General features: G+C 39.5%; 1 protein-coding gene across 1 annotated transcript; it reads left to right on the forward strand.

The window, feature by feature from the left end:
* The first annotated feature begins 7088 nt into the window (after positions 1-7088).
* Positions 7089-13218, forward strand: LOC139151235 (sulfotransferase 1B1-like). The gene is made up of 7 exons (XM_070723888.1): positions 7089-7160; positions 7365-7520; positions 8063-8325; positions 10284-10455; positions 10944-11038; positions 11216-11402; positions 12685-13218. The coding sequence occupies exons 2-7, from the start codon at positions 7409-7411 to the stop codon at positions 12795-12797; spliced, it is 942 nt and encodes a 313-aa protein (XP_070579989.1). The 5' UTR covers positions 7089-7160; positions 7365-7408; the 3' UTR covers positions 12798-13218.
* Positions 13219-23324: the final 10106 nt, after the last annotated feature.

Below are 23324 nucleotides of genomic sequence, written 5' to 3' on the forward strand. Positions count from 1 at the left end.
TTCAACATTCTTTGGGGAGTAGAATAAGAACTTTCAGTTGACATACAAAATAAAAATGATGAAATAAATCATCAAAAGTTAGCATTACTGGCCGTGTAAACTTTATTTTCATTGCCCTGTCTTTTAGCGAAGTGTCAGAAGAAGACGATTATTCGATGACGTTCCGACAACTTAGAGATTCAATCTGAGTTTATAGTCCAGCCTACACGACGTTAAATACTCGAGGAAATTTGATGCTTGGTGAAGCTTATTTGCATTCAATGGAGAATAATAATTGTTTACTGACAGCCACGGACTCAAGTCAAAACCAAAACCAAACATAGTTACTTAAATTTGCTGTTCAAGTAGTTAATCATATTTTCAACACCAGTATCCATTCGATAATTTCCAGTACAAGTCCAGTAATTTACAGTACTGTAAGCGTATCTCTACCCTCCCCCGATTATTACATGAATTCAGCCAAAAGGGTGATTACACATTTAGTTCAAATGATTGTACCTGTTGCACAATCATGATATAGATACCATTGTACATATCGGTCATACAGTTGTGATACTGGGCATGCTCATTGTCTGACTCGTTGAGTTCCTTCACCGTGTCTGAAAAGTGAGGGCGCTCTTCTATATTACTTCATTGCTTGATTCAAGTTGGTAAATGCCAGTACGATCAGCCTGACGGCGTAGGTGATCGATCGATGCCAAAGGCTGACACTATGATCCGGTGAACGGAAAGAAAATAGAGTGTTGAAGATCAGCAGGACCCTAAAACGAAAATTGAGGAGCACGCTGTCGAGCGAGGACGCGACGAAATGCACACAAAAATGTAATGGCATTTCAATTAAGCCTATGATGGGTAATTTTTACACTAGTTGTACTTTATGACATAACAGAATTGAAACACTGAACTCTAACTGAGCACCAGACTCCAATGAAATCAGGATTAATTAATATACCGGCTTAACCTACATCCCTTCATCCATTCCAAAAGTAGCAACACATGAATATGATGTTTTTCGGTTAACTGTACATAATTTGGTGTGATTTATGGCCATTAGCTCATTTGTTATGACATTAATAGCTCCAACAAAGGGTATCTTTATGGAGATGGAGGAGGGACTATGGGTAATTGGCGTCATAGTTCACAATGTACTTTGGTGTCACACGGGATGACCTTTATAAAATATGGAGTCCGAGGGGCGGTGCAGGGACTTTGGACCACGAAAGCACCGTTGTTAACCTGCGTGTAAAGTTGAGCCATGTAATGCATATATTTATTAGGTAGTGGCGTTGACGCGACTGCTTTACACTTAACTAGACTTAACTTAGGAGACTGTGAATATATGCACAGTGAAAACGCCAGTCTTCGTCGCTACTGCAGAACAAGTCGACTCTACACTCAACATTATACACGGTTTCATAAATGTATGCAAGATTAATCGGTAATCGCACATATACCCTTTCAGATTTTGGTATACATTACACTGTCTGTAAGGAACTCACAACGCTTTTGCAAACATATTAATCTTGAAATTACTGTCTCTGTGAGGCATTCTGAACTTTCGATCAGAGACCTTCTGAACCCTACGAAATCGTTTTTCTATACTTCAATAAAACTTGAGAAAAAGCTGCAATTAAAGCAGGAAAATTACAATCATCAGCATTGTTATCTGATTATTCAAAGTGCACAAAAGCAATAAAATATGACGTGTTGATGAATTTTATGTCATTTTAGTTCAACGACCTAGTCACTACAACTGTCCAGTTTGCAGGCAAATCCAAGTGAATTGGTATTTGTAGTGTTGCTAAAGGACAATGCGAGGATATGATCTTAAAGTTCCATTAGCTGTATCTTCTGGCGATTTTTCTGTTAGTTTTGATTGAAATGATCACTGGCTCATGTTGAAGAGTCTGTCAAATAACAGAGAATCGCATATCATTCGGAAACATTACGTGCCCGACAACTAAATAACATGTGATTTTACAACGAAAATTTCAATTTTTGTCCGGACAGAAATACAAACTCTGTTGACACGCGGATTCCAACGTAGGCATTCTTCTGCACCTGCGCGAGCCATTTACAGCAATTTAAAAATAAATATTCATTACTTATGCCCGGTACTTACGTCGTAGTCCATTGTCCGAACACGTTGCGTAGCCAGATGTCTGGCAATCCACGACGCAATGTTGTTTTGATCCTGCAATAAAGGTGAACTTGTACATCTCGCGTGATCGCGGCGTCACCATATCTGCGTTCTCCCCAGCACGCTGAGCATGCCAGACGTCAACAAACGAGCTCGGAAGGGCAACACGTTTGGACAAAAATTAGCAGTTTTATGTGGCTTTAACATCACTAATCATGTTTGTTTCTTCGTAAAACAACATTTTGCAACAAATATGAGCCTCCAACATGGAATTTTCCGGGTAAAAAATGGTCAAAAGTTACAAATAATGGCCCTTTAACTATATCAGTCACAGTGTGCCCATACAGGGGCTGTAACAAGCGGTTAGATTATCGGATTATCCGGATGTTGAATACCACTTGCTAAGGTACACGTGTGTGGTGTAAAAAGTGTAGTTTTAATACATGCCATGTTTTAATGCCATTCAGGTTTACCGAACAAGAGGGAAGTATTTACCGCTCAGCAAGGCCGTAAAACCTTTCAGAGCACCCTATTTTTTGTCAATTTTATGTCTTCAGAAAATCGCTGAATCTACATCTACGGCGCGCCAAATGTTTCAAAAATATTTATCGATTCAGTGCAAAAATAAACTGTCTTTCTCAATTGATATAAAAATTCGGTCTCATTAGGAAGGAAATAAGTAAGAAAAGTATAACTAAAAAACAAAAGACAGAAATGTCATTTAATACTTCATTTTAACTTGAGAAAAAATCTTTAAAGCGTAATTAGGAAATAAACAACTTTCAACGATTTGAAAAAGTCATACATCCATACTTATCGACGTGCATACACGTATAATAAATGTTCGCGTAAAAGGTGCAATGAGTGCTGATTTTACAAAAAAAAAGAAAATATTGTTATACAGTGGTACGTCCACAAAATTCACAAGAAAATCACTAAAAATCACTACTACCACTCGGAAAAAATAGTACAAAAAATAAAAATGTGAACCACATACAGAAAATCATTATAAAAGAATCAGACAAAAAAAGTCGTGCATACATAAAATTATTTATGTACTTAAGAAAATTAAAAAGCACTACGTCTCATAATAAACGTATATAGATAATCAAAATATAATATGAATCACCAGCCGCTTTGACAGTAAAGAGAAAATCGGAGAAAAAATTCGGCAGTGATGGCTCTAGACAAAAGTGGATCTCATCTACAAAAAAAAAAAAAAAAAAAAAAAAAAAAAAAAAATTAAAAAACGACATGAACAGAGATACAAAAAAAACGCGTGGGCCTGTGGAAAGAAAAAAACAAATGAGGACTCGCCACAGCAAAAAAAAAAAAAGAAAAAAAGAAAAAAAAAGAAAAAAACGAGCACTCGCCACAGAAAAAAAAACAACAAGCCCGAAATTACAATTATATTATTCAAAAGACTCGTGGTTCACGTTTCCTTCGATCGATGAATCCCCAACAGCGGGGAATCCGATCACCACATACTCCAATGTTTGACGAAATATTAATTGAGCATTTCAGTGATAACGTGACATCTTGAAACCTAGCTCTGTTTGGCTGGGCCCTGCTCTACTTGAAACCATACTTGATGAAATGAAGTGGGCAATATCACCTATAGAACGTCCAAGTTAACAGTGATAGTTCCAGAGAGTCAATTTCAGGCAGTCCACAGGTCGGATCACGAGCGAGACGTACAACCCATGACCCTTCATAGCAACACTGCGAACATATCGATGCCTTAGGCGCGGTATGGCAGGGAGCCCACTGCAGGCCTTCCACCGAGCCGCACTGTCATCGCCGTTTGGCCCACATGATTTCTACACAGTTTTATACGTGTGGTTCGATACATCGGGTTCAAATACCATGATAATAAACCACCTCGTTGTTTGGTAATTCCTCGTCTATCCTCAAAGATCACCCAAATCATGATAAAATGAATAGTTTTGAAGAAATCTGCCGCGTGTTGAGAGAACGTCCATCGTTTTCCATGTTCGACAAGACGAGCAACGCAACTGTACAAGCCTTACGTATGGCGCGAGTGTCCGGCCTTCGCAACGCCAGACACTCTCACTATACTCGCAGGGCTAGACCGGCACATACACGACATGTCGATCCCCATTGCAGAAATCTTTATATCCACACAGTCCAATATATGGAGCTACAATATTTGTGCAGTAGCCTATACATAGCTGTGGGTGGCAGGGCTGTGAGTTAACGGCGTTATCATGCCATAACGCCGGGAACACACAGCCCTGCCATGCAGAGCTACGGTAACTCACAGCCTAGCCCTGCCACCCAGAGCTAAATTTAAATTGAGTGTTTCAGCCCGAGTATTTTTGCCTTTGCCACACTCCGTTTAGAGGCTAAACCCAGGGGATACGTGTGTGGTTCGATACATAGCGGCCGCTGCTAGCTCTGCATGACCGGCAGGGCTGTGTGTTACCGGCGTTATACGGGAGGCCGTGTCACGCCGGGAGCACACAGCCCTGCCATGCAGAACGAGGCCGCTGCGCGGTATGCAATTTTACTATACAAACCCACACGGCGGGCGCTGTGTATCGAACCACACGTAACCGTGGGCTAGCGGCTAGCCATCGTTTTGTTGGGGTTTGCCATCGTTTTGTTGGGGTTTGGGCACAGACTGTCTATGGTTCGGGAGAGGCGGCCCTACACTTTACAGCGAGGGGATCGCTGGTTGCCGGCGTGTAGGCCTACTGTACTTGACGGGACCGCCGGCCGCTGGCTTACCATCTCGAGTGTACATTGGAGCGAGGGGACCGCTGGCAGCCGACGAACCACCACGAGTGTTTTGTCCACTTTTAACCAAAACTGGTAACTGTTTAATATAGAATGGGACGTGTCGGTAACTTGGACGTCCATGAGATGATATTGAAGACTAGAAGATGAGAGTAATATACCCCAAATATCTTGTCCAACATCCGAGTGTGATAGTCCAAAACCCTCTGGCATTAAACTGTAACAATCATGACGTTGACAATTATTCAATTTTCATGTTGGGCTTTTTCTGCGGCGTGTACCACTCTGCTTTCTTTTCTCGAACGGGCCTCTTTTTTTTTCCTACTGGTTTTTTTTTTGTTTTTTTTTTTTGGTAACCTTTTTTTTTTTTGTTTTTTTGTAACCTCGCTTTGGGTTTTTTTTCCAAGCTGACCTCGTTTTGGTTTCTTTACAGCCTCAACGCCGGCGCGATCTCGGTCGACTTTTCAATTGTGATTCTATTTCTTTTTTTAGGTGAGACCTGATGGTGATTCGTTTTTTTTTTTTTTGGTAGTAGTGCAAGTACTATTTGTGGTTTTGTTTTTAATCATTTCAATATTTTTTGTGTGTGTGCTTAATTTTTTTTTCGCTATTCCCTTATAATCAGCATTCATTGCACCTTTATATCAAATACACGTGTATGTGTACGTCAATAAGTATGGGAGTGTGGTATTTCTAAACTTTTGCAAACAGTTTATCTTATCATTACGGTTTAAAGAATATTTTACAATTAAGCATTACATAACATTCTGCCCTTTTTTGCAATAATACTTTTCTCGTTTTTCAATCGAGAAAGACGGTTGCATGTCATCTTTATCTGTACAGACACATTCAAATATTTAATGACATATTTCAAATGAGTGCTATTTTTATGAAAAGGTACATTAATAAAATGCAATGATATTGACAAAAGAACTTTTTTCTTTATTATTCATACACGTTTAAGACTTTTTTTAGAAAGAAAATTTGACAGTTTATTTTTACTCAATGACGATAAATATTTTTGAAACATTTGGCGCGCCGTACTACATCTGTAGTTCTGTACCTTGAAACACGTTGAAATTACGGTGCTTAAGATGACTATGCCTTCAACCCGGAAGGAGAAGAATGAGACGTACAATATCATAAGTATCAATGAACGTAAAAGAATGATAATGATCTAGCTACTGCGCTGAGGACACAAGACTGTGCATCAAGGGTATTCATACCGTATCGAAATCATTTGAGATCTTTTTTGAAATGAAACATATTCCATTGGTAGTCATTGACCTTTTGTGACCCTACAGGAAAATGTCAGTTTCGTAATTGTCCATAAATCATGTACAGCTCAACCTAGTAAACCCATTGTGTGTAGTGACGGAAATACATTTTATGATTGATACAAACATGTCCTGACGGAGACCAGTGAGATGACGATGTAGAATTGATCTTGAGCAGGTAGCTGTCTCGCATGACGCCAAATCAACTTGAATGCTGGTGAATGTTCGACGAACGATATTTTATGTCATCTTATGTCCGCTTTTTTCAGGTGAGTCTTCGAAGCTTCACAGGATATTCATACTTTTCTCGAATCAGCAGATTGATCAGCCTTGCTTACAATTGTGTTCGTACGTGCACTAAGTCTTGTGAAGCACTGGGGAAAAACTGCCATCATTCAAGTTTTCAAACAGAGTATCTTCACAGACTTTCATTGAAACGTAACTTAAGATGCAACAATAATATCACTCTATGATTCTCTGCGATGAAAAAGATAAAGACCAAAATTTCGCAAAACGGCAATGTTCACTGAATCCATGTAATGTATCTTTTAATTTTCATAACTATATACCTTGGTTTTCTGTGAATAAGCATTCAGTTTTATTTTTCTGACCCAATAGCTTTCCATTTACCATTAAAATGCCATATTTTCTCCGTACCTGGTTACTGCGAGATCCCCGTACATTTGCAACCTGTAAAATATCTGTACAGCTGCAAAAAACTCTATACGGATAAACGTCATTCGTTTTACGTCATGCAAACGCTTTAACTTACACGACATAGGGTGCCATAGTGTCAGATTTATAGCATTCAAACGTTTCTTCCTGTCACACTTTGTTTCGGGTCGACACAAGGGTCGTAAGACCATTGACCCCGGAGCGAGACCAAGCGAGATCACATGACAAGGAGGGTATACTGGAATCACTGTACTAAAACCCGGGCAGACTCACCACACCGGTCATTTCTGCATGTCTCCACTTCGCAGGTAAATACTTGGCTCCTTACACGAAACATTCATTATGTGAAATTTCGAAAACTTTTCGCCGTCTTGTTATTGCATACATCTTTCCGGCGGTTCTGGTTTCTCATGCCGGTCGACACTGCACTGCCCATCGTTCTGCGCACATACACGTAGTGCCGTTGCTGTTTTGTCTATTGTTAAATGTTTTCTAATATGTTTTCATCGCAGCTTGGGTCAACTTTGCTGACGCGCGCACAAATCCTGACCTAACCATGGTTGACGCTGAAACGGTGGCAAATGCTGGCAGGAAACTGAATGTGGAGAGAGTCAAAAACTTCAAAGTTAGAGAGGATGACGTCTTTTTGGTAACCTTTCCTAAGTCAGGTAGGTATAAACGTTCTGTATCAGTGCAGCATTACTAAGTATATCACCAAAGAAGCAGCCCTGACAACGTACCAGAGGAGTCAAGTACTATATTGGTTTGGAACGTGACGGCCTAGATATGAAATGTGTGTATATGGTACACATCACAAATTCTCGAGGATACGTGTACCGATCTGACCGAAAAAAGTCGCTATCCCCTCTGTATACTCACAATACTAACACAGTGTAGCTATAGGAGGAGGGTTATAGGCGATCCGGGGTGACAGTATTGCAACACACAACACTCACGCACCTGTGCAATGATGTTTACTGAGTAATGATACAGCCTGTAGTCTAGGATTGAGGACTTTAAAAACTCATTCCTCGATCTGGAATCACAATCACAGACTCTGACACGGTATTCTGATGTCTAGTTCACCATGATTTTTATGCGCTCCCATTGTTCATGTGTTCGATTGTACTTTACAGTTGAATCTTCTGACCTTTTTCTTGAGGGTCTATGGTTGAATCTATTATTATAGCAAATTTCTCTCATACTTAAGGCTTCTCATGGATGAAAGAGATCCTGCCATTGGTCATGAATGGAGGCAACATCGACAAGATCAAAGACATACCACCGGACGTCAGAGTTCCGTATTTGGAATTCGCTCTTTCGGTTGATACAGATGAGGCTAGCAAGAAAACACAGGAACTTCTGGGTGTTCCAGAAGGGTTCGATGTGGACGCCATGAAATCACCGAGGACCATCGGCAGTCACCTCAGGGACGATTTGTTACCGAAAGAAATCGATGAAAAGAAAGCTAAGGTTTACGACATCACTTTGTTTAAAGTCTCTTGGACCAAAGGCCCGACAGACTAATGCTATGGCTTTTCGTGTGCCATATGCCGATAGCTGTAGACGGAGATATCTCTAAAAACCGTTGTGACTTTGTCTTAAACTTGGTGTGATGGTAACTCGGGCAAATCTTCAGGCAATTTTGGCCAGGTTATTTAACTGAATGTTTTTAAAATCACTTTTGAAAGATTTCAGTCAAAATGCATTTGCATCAAAAGTATTAATTTGATCACTTTGCTGTTTGACATGTTTTCCTTGAGTTGTAATGGAGTCAGAATTGTTCATTTTATGGCAACGCATGCCTTTAACTATTTTTAAAGAATACTTTATCTGTGGTATAGTCAATTTTAAACATAGTGGGGCGAAAACAGTAATTACTATGAACATGCTTGTATTGACTCGGGCAAAAAAGTGTGTGATTTGGCAAACACTTGCCAGATATGTTATCAAGTGAATGTACAGTGTGCATACCAAACTAAAACCAACAGATATTGTATTGTTTTCAACTATCGACCAAAATTTCATTTTGAGTGTGATAGACAAAAGATAGATGAATAAGGTGGATCGCTCAGTGGAAGCGGAGGTTTAATATAGTGGTAACAAAAATTGTTTTATTCTGTGTGACAATTTTTATTAAATGCTTATCTAATTCTAGGTACGGCTAGTGATTAAGTCGCTATTACACATGGGCCACTGTGAGCTCATAGTGAGTTACCAAATTTAGAGGTGACCTTTGACCCATCTAATAGTTTTAGTTCATACTTGTCCGGACCATATGACTTTTATGGGTGCACCCCAACGCACATTTGTTGCAAATTGTGTTAAATGGGACGTACAGAGGATTTGGAAACCCCGTGTTACTTTCCACTGAGCTTGACTGCACAATGAGACTGAAAAATGAGGGCTCGACGAAAAATACAGAGAAATAATTGCAAAATGGCGATCATAGCGTCAAACGAGATTTGTTTTACTATGAATAAGGGGTGTCCATCTGTCGAAAAAGTCAACACACCTATTTATCACATGATTACATTCACAAAAGACCGAATGATCGGTTTTCTATCATATTTATTAGGAACATTTCAGATTTTTCTTATACGTACCGAGACGTTGTATTGTCGGCTGAAAGATCTGTCCCCTACCCCGACGGATCCAGTCTTACACCGAGATCCATTTTTTTTCAAATTATTTCCTTCATTTCAAAGTCATCAGGTTCGTAGACCACGTTCGATTTCATAGCTCATTTGCTTTCGGATATTGCAAGTGAAATGTGATTCAGCACGATACTTCGGGGCAGAGTAAGAATATAGCGGAGCAAAGAGAGAGTGAATCAAAGTAGGTTTTGCAGCTGTTGGGTGGAAAGATCAAGTTGAGCTTTGACTGGACTGGTCCTCGTCGCTTGGCTTTTCTAGGGCATACGCAGCAGTTAATGGCTGGCCAATCACGTTCACCCTAAGATCTACGCGACAGTTCTGCCGGAGTGTAGTGCCTTAAGTTACTCTCAGTCTGTCATAGACTCGGGGCAAGTCTACGGAATCGTATTCATGCATGCCATTTTTGTGAGAAAATAATCTCGTAATTACGAGTTTTAAATTCTTGTATTTACGACTTTTTGATTCTCGTACACGAGTTTTTGGTTCTCGCAATTACGAGATGTTAGTTTTCATATTTACCAGAATGAAAAACTCGTAATTACGAGAATCAAAATGCCGTAATTACGAGAATGTAAGAATCGTAATTACAAGATTTTTAATTTTTTCCCCTTACAAATGTGGCACGAATACGCTTCCGTACAAGTCTACATATTGATCAAGTTAAAGTCCATAATTCAACCGAACAAAGTGTAAGTGAATGTTAAGTATACACTCCTTTCAGCTTGCAAGTTACTAATGCCTCGCATGTCACAATATACACACCCCCTTTTTCAGGTCATCTACGTCGCCCGAAACCCGAAAGACGTTAGCGTGTCGATTTTCCATTTCTGTCAGCTTCTGCTGAAAGGACTGAGCGCCACGAATCCCGAGCTCAGCCCTTACGAAGACTTCAACGAGTTCTTTCCAGACGTCGTGGAAATTAAGAGACGGGCACAAGCAGTGGTCTGTGAGTTTGTTAGCTTCGAAATTATCACATACATGATACTACATTACAATGTATACTGTTCTTACAGCCCAGTCATCGATGCTGTTGTAACTTAAAACTTAAAAGTTTTATTTATTCCAAAACCTTCAAAATGAGCCGGCGTTAAGATGAGTGGTAGATCAGAAAATTATTGTAAACATTTGAGAGTCCGAATGTCTGTCCCCAGAAGGCTTAAGGGCCATATTTACAAATGTAGATTAAAGAAAGTTAAATGTCACATTTCAGTATTTCTTGGTGATTTAAAAAAATCCTTGACAGAGAACATAAATTAGCGACAAGAAAAACCAAGTAAAGTGGATAAGCACTTTCTAAAGATTTGAACCATTTATCGTTCTCTCTTGAACATATTTTGTTTGTTTTTATTCCTGCCTTTTGATCTCTAGCTTTGTCTTTAGTCATTTGACCATTTTAAATGTCTTTTCATGTGTCTTAAAAATTATGAAACGCAGATGATGGCAGCAAATGGCACGAACACGTACTGCCCTGGTGGAAGAGAAGACACGAGAAAAACGTGTTGTTCTTGAAATACGAGGACATGATAAAAGTAAGACCAACCTATCAAACACTATAAATCCATCGGAGTATGACTCGCTTTTTGAAAATTAATTTAGTTTGCTGCCAGAAACATTAATTATTCTGCTACATATTTAATGTACACGCGTCTCGCACTTTTAAAAAAATAATCCAGTGAAAAGTTTTCCCTTTCAATCAAATTCACCAGGATTTAAAGGCGGCTGTGCGTCAGATAGCCCAGTTCTTGGAAATCGAACTGACCGATGAGGTTGTGAAGACGATCAGTGATTACTGCAGTTTTGATAGCATGAAGAAGCGCCAGCTGTCGTTGAAAGCCGATTTTACTCAAAAATTCATGAAAGCAAAGCCAAACGAATCTCCATTTGTGCGCAAAGGTAAGTTCAAAAATAAAAAGAGAGATGAAAATAACATCCGTAAGGTTACAAAATGTTATCACATGCACAAGCCAAGTTTGTCGTCTCCGAACAAAAAATACGGGATTTATTCTCTGGTCGTTCTACGTCACGACAACCCGCGTCTATGTCATCAATTTTGGTGCGTCGGACCTTTTTTTTGTCGATCTTCGGTGTGCTCGTAAATATGTAAACAAACAACATGGCGGCCGATGTTTCTCCCACGATCAAAAGTCATGTAATGAAATCGATATTTTCACAGACTACGACATTACTAATCCGAACAATGTAAACACAAGAGTGTACCGCCTATATATTCCGAAGGAATTACGTGAATAATTTGCGGAAACAACGAACTCGAAGCTGGTCGCGTATACCATGGAGGTAGCTACTACCTCCATGCGTATACCGTGGGTTCCGTACGTATTGCAAACAGTACAGGGTCAGGCGCGACGTTTACAGTGTTCGCGCCGTCGAGATTCAGTCGATATTTGTTAACGAAAAATAACGTATCTTCGTCTGTGATAAATTTCTAGGACTATGCTATCTTTGAAATAGAGTATAACTTTGCGGAAGGTAGCCTACGTGTAGACCGAGAGCTGTCATTTGCTCCACACACGAACGAACGTGAGCGCTAACGCACAAGACGGACGACTGGAAATGATTGACAACTTGTGCACGGCGTACTGATATTTATTCCTAAAGTAGTTCAAAAGTTTAAACGCGGTATCGTCATGGAAAACTTATTTTATTTTGCAAAAAATAACAAATTCTTGGCTTGTGCATGTGATAAGTATATTATTCCCTAATATTTTTCTTCGTTCAGCTCGGAAAATACTCGTGACGTAATGACCGTGTCACCACTCGTCTCCGACTCGTGGTGACACGGTCAATACGTCACTCGTACATTTTCCTTCGCTGAACGAAGAAAATATTAGGGAATAATATCTAATTATCGGTGCACTTGTATCGTTACCATACTTTGCTCTCCTTATCACAAAATGCGACTTAAACTTGCTTCAGAAGATGCGATAATAAACGAGAAATATATACGGAGTACCATAACATTTTTGACGAGGTAGCGAAAGTGAATGTGTAATTTTCAAATGTGGATCAAGAGAGAGGAGAAGCTTTTAAACCCCACGAGTTGGCAAAGACTCCAGAGGACTTTCATATTGTGATTCTAGAAGTAATTGCCTAATTCATTTCCAGATATTTTACCTCCTTTCTTTAATCAATATTGACCTAATCTGTTTTCAACCAGGTAAAGTTGGTGGCTGGAAGAACTACTTCACGGTTGCGCAAAATGAATCGTATGACAACGCATATAGAGAGTGGATGAAAGGCAGTGATTTGGAAATGACCTTTGAAGGTTAAAGGGCTTGAAACTCGCCAAGTAACAGTAACCTTATACTTTATAAATTGCAAAACGCAGTGTGTAGAAATAGAGCACCATTTTACGACACTGGCTAGTTAACGGAGATTGGATAGGTATAGTTTTGATTTTTTTTTTTTTTTAACAGACTTGAAAAAGGTTGGTGTAGGAATTGTCTTGCACAACTTGAAAGCATGCACGCAATACCTGAATAAGTTAATTCACTCACAATGATTGACATGTAGGTTCATTTTTCAAGGACATTTTAAAAAGGGTTCTCATTCTTTCAATTGCAAATATTTGGAGAAAAAATCTGTCAACATGACTTTTCTCGGAGAAGGATTAATTCAATGTCGTTCTGGTATTAATCGAAGAAAGAGCTTCGCTGTTTTTCATTAAAATTGTGGCAAAGTTGATGGAATATGACTCGCTTTTGGGTTTTTCTTGGTATTGTAAGCAATCATCGACTGCTGTGGAAAACAATGCGATAATGCATACCTTACACATAGAGTCTACTCACCTACTATTTTGTTATGATATTAAAAACAATGCTTGTATGTTAGACCAAGAAGCACTATGAACACTATCAAAGATCAGCATGTGTATGCATCGAGTGGCTGTGAAAAAGATTGTCCTCAATTCAGCTAGCGTTTAGTGAAATGATATCACTAATATTTGGTGGTTTTGCAAAACCAAATGAATGTTTCCTGAAATTTTTGACAGTGTTGTGTCCAGGCATGGATCAAACGAATATTGTTGAAAAGGTTTCTGAAGCTAAACATGATAAATTTAAGCGACAAAAACCTTCCAGAAATAAGGTTATAAAGGTATACACTGTAGTCTACAGCATATGAGCCCGTAGAACCGTTATATGTCTGTCTTTTCTGTTTAGTCCCCACGGACACCGTCCGGGGGGATTTATAGGTTTGGTCATGTCCGTGCGTGCGTGCGTCCGTGCGTCCGTCCGTCCGTCCGTTCACGCAGATATCTCAGAGACGCCTTTAGCGATTTCGTTCAAACTTGGTACAAGGATTATTACTTATGCCATACATATGCACGTCGATTTGTTTTATGATCCGATCCAATATGGCCGTCTGGCAGCCATTTTGTTTCCTGTATTTGATGTCGGTGTGTATGTTCATGCAAATTTCTCAGTGATGCTAAGAGCGATTCCATTCAAATTTGGTACATAGATTACTCTATATGTTATACATATGCACATTGATTTTTGTTTTGATCTGGTCTAAAATGGCTGCCTGGCGATGGCGGCCATTTTGTTTCCTATATTTGACGAGTGTGCGTTCGTTCGTGTAAATTTCTCAGCGATGCCAGGCGCGATTGCATTGAAAGTTGGTACATATATTAATCCTTATCACATATATATGCATGCCAGTTTTTGTAATGATTTGATCAAAAATGGCTGTGTGACGGCCGTTTTCTTTCCTGTATTTGGTATCCATCCACAGGGCTCCCCAGGAATGATCCACAGGCATTCCAGGATTAAATTAATGTTAATGCTGTGTCCATTCATAGGGGCTCATGAATGCAGATATCTGAGATATGCCTGTGCCAATTCTTTTTTGTCCCCACGGACACTGTCCGGGGACTTATAGATTTGGTATGTCCGTCCGTCCGTCCGTCCGTCCGTCCGTCCATCCGTCTGTCTGTCTGTCTGTTCACACAGATATCTCAGAGATGCCTGGAGTGATTCCATTCAAACTTGGTACAAGGATTACTTCATATGTCATGCATATGCATCTTAATTTGTTTTGTGATATGATCTAATATGGCCGCCGTGTGGCCATTTTGTTATGATTTTTTCATGTACGGAGCCATAACTCAGGCACATCTCAACCGATTTTATTCAAAGTTGGTACAAGGACATTGATCTATATCATACATATGCACATCAATTTGTTTCACGATATTATCCAATATGGCCGCATGGCGGCCATTTTGTTACAATTTTTTCATGTACGGAGCCATAACTCAGGCATGTATCATCGGATTTTATTCAAAGTTGGTACAAGGACATTGACCTATGTCATGCATATCCACATTGATTTGCTTTGTCATAGGATCCAATATGGTCTCCGTGCGGCCATTTTGTTTATAGATTTTTTCATGTACAGAGCCATAACTCAGGCACATCTCAACCGATTATATTCAAAGTTGGTACAAGGATATTGACCTATATCATACATATGCACGTCAATTTGTTTCACGATGATCCAATATGGCCGCATGGCGGCCATTTAGTTACAATTTTTTTCATGTCCTTAGCCATAACTCAGACATGTATCATCGGATTTTATTCAAAGTTGGTACAAGGACATTGACCAATGTCATAAATATGCGTGTCAATTGGTTTCACAATCAAATGCAATATGGCTGCCTTGTGGCCATTTTGTTATGATTTTGTCTTGTCCTGAGCCATAATTTGGATATGTATCAACTGATTTTTTTTCAAAGTTGGTACAAGGACATTGACCTATTATGTCATAAATATGCATGTCTATTGGTTTCACAGTCCAATGCAATATAATGGCTGCCTGGTGGCCATTTTGTTACGATTTTTCATGTACAGAGCTATAACTCAGACATATTTCCACCAGTATCATTCAAAGTTGGCACAAGGACATTGGCCGATGTCATACATATGCACATCAATTTGTTAACGGCATGTAGCAGTATCATGTCAATTATTGAATTTTCGTAATTAGTCTGATATGTCAAGAAATACTGCATAAAATTTCATGAAACTTGGTAGAGATGTTAAGCTCACATTGCTTTAACAGTGAAAAAGACATTTATCAGTGTCAAGTTAATTAATTTTTAATTGCATATGTAATGAACTTTCCTAATTAGAGTGATATATCCACAAATACTGCGGTAACCCTTTTCCTGCCAAGTCCATATTTCACCATCAGGTCAAGATGATTAAAAATAATGAAACACAACATATTCCATATGGTGTATTTAACATAACATTGAACATTTGAAGGCTGTTGAAAACATAAATACTGTAAACTTGATTTTGTTTTACTAAAGACGCTACAACAGACCAAGCCAAGTGGGTGAAAATACATCATGCTTTGGCTCAATACCGCTTTTTACTGACTTGGCTAATGGGGAAGTGATGCTGTCTGGCAGGAAAAAGGTTAAGGTTGATTAAAACTTGGTACAGATTTTGATCTCATAGTGTTGTAAATACAAATCAATGACACTTAGTGGTATCATTTATAGATATAAATTAATTGCTAGTTTGCATTTACATAATGGATTTTTTTTTTATGGTGAATGTCCAAAGTACTGCATCAAACTTTATGAAATATGGTACCGGTGATAATCTGTCAGTGTTAGGATAGGATGCAAAAATGTTTGGCAGCATCCTGTCGATTAAGTACTAATTGATTCATTTTAATGACCTTTTGTAATTAGTATGGCGGCTTACATTGGTTTTTGTTTTCACCACCATGGAACTCATTTTTGGCCATTAAGCCCCATCTGTATCGCAGTATTTTTAATCACAGACCTAATTAATGAAGAGGACTCTTTCCTCTCAGAGGACTTGTAATTAAAGTAAAAGTGGGGACTGTGTCATTGTCAATGACTTGTTTAATCAAATTTTGGCTTGAACACCCATTTACGTTTTTGCAAGAAACACTCGCTCACCTATTTTGGGTTTCACATCTTTAATTTTGCCAAGCAACTCATTAAAGTCCTATTAAAATAGATATGTAACGTTTTAAAAGTATAATATTATGTTACTTTCGTCGTCCGCTGATATCCCCTACAACAATATTTTGCCCTTTATTCAATTTGATGAGTCAGCAAAAAGAAAAGCCAAATGGATAGGGGTGTTCCTGGATAAAAATGCTAAACGGAGGTTACAAAAAATCATTCAGACAACACCACAGTACTACAACAGAGACGCATGGGAAGTCCCTTAAGAGCCGGCAGCCGGCGAAATTGACCGGTTACTCTCACGATTTCGCCGGCTACTTTTTCTGAAATTTGAACTCTTTCATAGCTAAAATATTTTGTACCTTCTGAAATGATACGGACAAGTTTTACAAGCTATGTAATCAAACTTTTCAACGGCTTTTATGTGAAATAAAATTGAGAAGACGAGCGACTACTACAATCGCCTTGTGCTACGATGCAGCACGGTCTTGCGTATACTGCCTCAATAAAAATCGGAATTGCAATTGACGCTTCTATTGGCTACCTGAATTGCTGATTCCTATTTGGTGACCTTTATATACGCTAATGAAAACGTGCATACTACACCTGTCGGCCGTCGTTAGCTCAACTCAAAATGGTCGATGAACAAATGAAGACGGAAGTGATCGCAAGGTCAAGCTTCGCTGTACGATCCTTGGTTTTGAAGTGGACCAAGAAACAAGAGAAGGATAATTCCGTGGATTTAAACTGTTTTCGAAGGCAATGACCTGATTTTTTTCTCACGAAAACTTTCCGATTACAGTTGGAATTTTAGTAAGCCGATGTGCGTTGCACTGCGGTAGGCGTAATTGTGAAGGAGTATAACCAGCTGAACGTATGATATGTACTGCTCTTCGGTCTGTCGACGCCAATAAGAACGACGCCCAGAATGGTTACAATACGATCAGACCTCTAAATTCTAAAGCGATCGTCAGGTTAAATCCAAATTTCCATATCCTATATCAAGGTTATTACTTTGCATACCCATATAGTCAAATAACCTTGAGGATCTTTGATACTATTTGCGAAATATGGTAATGTTGGTCATTTTTTATCATTATTCGTTATATAAATTTTTACCTCTTCAGTGGTATCAATGTTCTTCATCTACAGATTTCCATACCAAACATCAGGGTTTTAATTTTAAGCATAACATTATGAGTGTTTCATCCACAATGGCAGCAACAAGGGGGATTTCCCCCCTTTACCAGAAAATTTCGGGGGCATTTCACCAGTTCATGTGTTCTACTTGTACCTCTAAGGTGTGACTGGCACCATTTCATGGAAGGGGGGGGGGGGGGGGGGGAGTGGTCCCCTTGACAAATTAATTGGGGGTGCCAACATTTCAACAGAGGGGGAATCCCCTATCCCCCTGTCTAGATGTAACACTGTATAATATCATCTACATATCAAATTTATATCATTAATAATAGTGAATTATTATAGTTTACCTCCTAAAAGCATAGAGGCTCTAAAGACTTGTTTTCTTTGTTCAAATTATCGTCAACATTACCACATTTTATCATTTTTAATTATGAATTATCATATTTAGGCCTAATCTCCCAGGAAAATGGCTTTTATGATATGAACACAAATTGCCCTGGAACACTGCTGACAATTCTCCTGAAAATACTAGAAATTCAAGTGACTGTAAGCTGTAAAAAGTAAATTTTAGCTCATTTTTCAGGGTTTCCGGCCTTCGGCCGGAGGGGAAACACCCCCTCCCGGACCCTCCCCCGACGACGACCGCTTTGTGGTCATGGCAGCTGCAAAGCGTACTTTTCCATTCTAGCCCCCTACTTCAAAACTTAATGAAACCCTGCAGACTGTGTTCATTCCTGGCTCGACCGAAAAGATGTAGTTATTCAAAGTTTAGATTGTGCAGTATTTCAAAGGGAGGTGATGTTCATCGCTTGTCCAACGTTCGGTACGTTCGTAAACACGTTCATGTCGGTGAACATTTTGTTGGATGCCGAAGTGTTGTATTTTTTTTGTGCGCGTGTGTTTGTATTTGTGTTGGCTGATCTTATTATTGCTAACAAACAATTTTTGACCTGCTGCCAAAATATACAACATGGAATCCATATCTGCTAGTCTTGTGACTTGCATGTCAAAGCGATAATGAAATACCTCACTCAAATTCGGGCAACCAGAGAGTGTTGTACATTTGCTAAATATCTTGCGCATTAATTCCCTTGTTCTCGTCTCCGAGTCGAGAATCTTCGAAGTTAAACTCAGTTTAATTCAAGATTTTGTCACTATAATTTCGATATTTGGGCTCATGCAGGTAAAACATTCCGAGACTAGCATTTTTAGTATAGAGTAACGCATTACTTGTCACCATGTTCATGAAACCTTACGACCCATTTCTGCATACGATTGACCGCCCCTCCAACACAAGATAATGGAATCACCATCTCCCGGCATACTATATGCTTCCCGTCACTAAAAACTTTGAGCATGGAGGTAAAACGGGACGTCCGTGCTTTGAACTACATGGTACCTTTGCGCATTGCAGCACAGGGGACTGTCTAAATGTCCGTCCCCAGGGGTGGGTAGGTGTTTCGTTGTATCGCTAATAAAGATATATTCTACCAACCTTTGGTGTTTCGGTCTTAACTTAGCACTGCCCTTGACAATCTTGCGTATACGTTTTATCAACATGCTGCGTCTATTATCTGATGAGTTTGAGTGCCTAATTAGCCAAAGTAATCAAGGGTAAATTACTAATCTGTAGACGCTCTCACCAGATTATCACCGGATTAAATATGACAAAGTCAATAACGAACGCACCAGCAAGGTATAACCTTGCTGGTGCGTTCGTTGTTGACTTTGTCAAATTTAATCCGGTGATAATCTGGTGAGAGCGTCCACAGATTAGTAATTTACCCTTGATTACTTTGGCTAATTAGGCACTCAAACTCATCAGATAATAGACGCAGCATGTTGATAAAACGTATACGCAAGATTGTCAAGGGCAGTGCTAAGTTAAGACCGAAACACCAAAGGTTGGTAGAATATATCTTTATTAGCGATACAACGAAACACCTACCCACCCCTGGGGACGGACATTTAGACAGTCCCCTGTGATTGCAGCACGTGATAAAGTATCATCAAGGAAGGCTGTATTTTACAAAGCGACAGCATGCTGGGAGACAAAATTTAGCCGAAATTAAACAGAGTTTGGTCATCAGAGTTTTGTGTACATTCTGTAGTTTCATAGGCATAGGTCACACTGTGAATATAATTGCACACCTAATAGGTAGAAGTCGAATGCGTACTTTGGCCCCAGCTCTTTACCTCATGTATCCCATAATGCAAAGACCGAACAAATATGTAATATTTGCAGCATATACGGTTGACACCATTGGAAACTTTTACCAGGGTCTCATCAGGAAAAAAGTTACACCCTTCCTACACATGGGCAATATTGTAATGCCATACGACACATGAATGAGACGATCATTCAATATTCAAAGTAGAATTTGCAATTCCTATGTATAATTCTGGACTGGCGTAAGGGAAAATGGCTTTGTTTTCAAGGCCGCGTTAAAACACAGTTTTTAAGTATAAGGGGCAGCGAAAAAAAAAATGTTCGGGCTAAAGGGTGTTAGTAAAAAAGTTTCTTTGGTGTTGATCGGGGAGGAGCAGAGCAGTTCGTCTGTCGCGTCCAAGTCTGCAAATGTCAATGTAAAGTTTGACCATTTCACACTTTAATCATTGGCTGAGCATGTATAATCTTGAAGAACGCAACCAAGTTTGCAGGGCGTTGATGAGTGGGTATTGTAGACAGGGGAGCTTTTGCAGTGAGAAGAGGTCCAGTGGTCGGGACGGTTTTCCCGGCACGGAAAAGGCAGAGAGGAAAGCTTGTGGATGAGGGACACTCAGGACACTGAAGGTCAAGCTCAATGGCGAGGTTGCAATTTTGACAGCTTCACTAAAATTCAGAGTCGCTTTCTGGGAGTGATCAAGATGTTTTGAATGACGCGCTTGGATTCAGAGCCATTATGGCGGGGTGGGGGAACATCCCCATGGTTTGCGCAGTATCAATCAATTACATCGTTTGAATGTAGAAATGCAAGAAAACATTGTCGTAATTTCGTCATTTTCTTGAAACCTTCGCAAAAAATTAAAATGAGAAATGATTTTGAAAATCGTATCAAAAAGTGTCACCATGCTACTTTTCAAGATAAATAGCAAGATCATTTCTGCTGACTCAGCAGTTTTTTGTAGCGCCTTTGCTTAATATATCATCTTGTAATTTCATCACATATCTAAAAGTAATCTGTAAAATAATGTTTGAGAACTCTAGACTGCAGGAAATGCTCCCCACACGCATGCGATGACTTTGGAAAAAAGACGAATGCTGCATGATGGAGTGAGGATAGCTTTGTGCTTCTAAAGGCCACGAGATAGGACACTTTGCCCTGCGTTTGAGAACTGGAAAGATGCATGTGCATCGGTAGTTTTTCCAGGATTCTGTGAGAAAACTGGGTATGTGAAAGGCGTGCCCTGTGTGCCTTAAGTTATTTATGTCTGTGTTAATGAAACCTGTTTCTTCGATCAAACATAGAACGCATTCTTTAACTTAGTTCAGCAAAAAAATGAAGTAATATTAGTTAAATACCCGCAGGTACAGTCGGTGTGGCAGAAAGTACTACTTCACCGTCGCCCAAAATGAATTATTGATAAACTTTACGAAGATTGGACGAAAGGATGCGATTTAGAAATGATCTTTGAACTGTACAGAATGTCGTAAATATCAAAAAGTTGTCCAATACGATTGTGCAGTCTTGAAATATATTGTATATTGGATTAACTTTACCATTTTATTCAGCATGATCTGTTATATGATCGTAAATAATTACTTCATGAAGAAAATTCCAAGTGTTTCAAGAATTTTGTCCTACAAACACCATTCAAGTACTTCGGGCCACTTTTATATGGTAGCAAACTCTCTAATCTAGACACCTTTGGAACAACATGGGGCAGTGCGCAGCAGCAGCAACAATACTAACACCAAAATAAACAAAAAATATTTGCTTACTAGGTTGAGCTTTTGGTCAAAATAGTGCGATACGTTTTTGCAAACTCATCAAAGGACTTTATTATTTTTTTACTTCACCGTAAGTATTTTATAGCATGATACTACCAGGCTATTTTTCGACCCGTACCCTGAAAGATACGCCTATGCTGCTGCATTGGCAGTTGAGAAAAACACAGGGGCAGTAAATCAAGTTTTTGGCTTTCTTTGTGGGCGTGCACCTCTCCGTATGTACGTGCGGAGGCGCGGGCGGGCAATTTTTCATCATTAGCGGGGCGAGTAAATTTCATTCATATACTCAAGCAGCCAAAAACTTGAAAAAAGGTTACCAAGAGCTATTGTTTCTCCTCCAATTTGAAGTTCATTAAAAATACGTTTGAATGGCATTTTATAATTTCTAAAAAATCGGCTGCCCCTGAAATGAGCTGCACTAACCGGAGGACAACCCTACGTTTCCGAGGTACAATGTGCACAGGGTCAGGATCTGTACTTTTTGAAAGAGGTGATGGTACGGCTGATCCAATCTCGTATTGAGTAGGCCTTTGACGATTGGGTTAAAGAGGCAGATTCTTTTGGCTTTTTGTTTAAAATTACGTACAAAGTCCGTGTACTTGCACCGTACTGGGAGTTGGTCTGTATTGCGAGTGGGCATGTTAATACTCTTACAAGTGAGTTAATATTCCTTAATGAGGGCAGTACAACCCCCTTATACTGTACATGCCTCATCATATATCGAGTGTCGCGCGCCCATAAGATCCAATTGTAACCTGTTGATGACGCAATGAGCCGCACGGTCATCATTTGTTCCGGAACTATTTTCAGCTGGACAACTTTGGGATTTAAAAATGACAACATCAATTTTTTACATGGCAAAAACGGTTTTATACAATATTATGCATTAAGATCGAAACCGCATAACAGTGATTCAAATTATATCGATGATGAAAGTCTTATTTCTAACGGATTTTCATCCATGATGGAAGTAAAGGATATGATTGTCATTAGCATGTAAACCAAAAACATTCTGACTCTGGGTAAAAGGTCACCTGCTCTCGGGCATACAGTCCCTATACTAGTCTAGTTTGGGCTATGTATATCATCTTAGCGTAGGGCTTGCGCGGCTGGTTTGTTGCCGTGAGTTATGAGTCATCTTGGGGTTACGCAGGCAACTGCCTTTACTCGGTCCTTGGATGACCAAACGTCAATGGATAGCCAGCCGACATAACGCATGTCGTTCGTAACTACTCGTAGTTATTTTCATCCGAACCCGATTCAGCACTCTATTAACAACATTTTCTCTGTATGTCTTGTCTCAAATCCGTACACGAGGCTATACGTTTTGTACAACACTTGCACTTGAAGCAGAAACTGTAAATGCTAACAATTGTCGACAGAGCTGACCTAGCGAGCAACATTTATACGGTCTCATATACGGAGAGATACTTCGATGCTGGAAATCACATGGTGATAGTCTTGTTTCGTTTTGCCTTTACATAGTAATAACATACATTACGTCAAAACATATTCTATGGCGCTATCCTTTGATTTTGTTTATAAACAAAGTAATTTTTGTACGTCAAATGATCGTATACCCTCAGTTCTTGCCGTGATTATGATGTGGTCAATCACCAGTTGCAGCCGAAGTGGTGTCTTACTTTAATAGCGCCCTCACTGCTTGGAATGTGATGCTTTTTGATGTGTCTGTGTAACATAGACAGTGGTTCTACAGACTTTTTTTAAGGAATCGATGGTTAGGCTG

This window comes from Ptychodera flava, chromosome 15 (genome assembly GCF_041260155.1).
Source record: "Ptychodera flava strain L36383 chromosome 15, AS_Pfla_20210202, whole genome shotgun sequence".
Taxonomy (NCBI): Eukaryota; Metazoa; Hemichordata; class Enteropneusta; family Ptychoderidae; genus Ptychodera; species Ptychodera flava.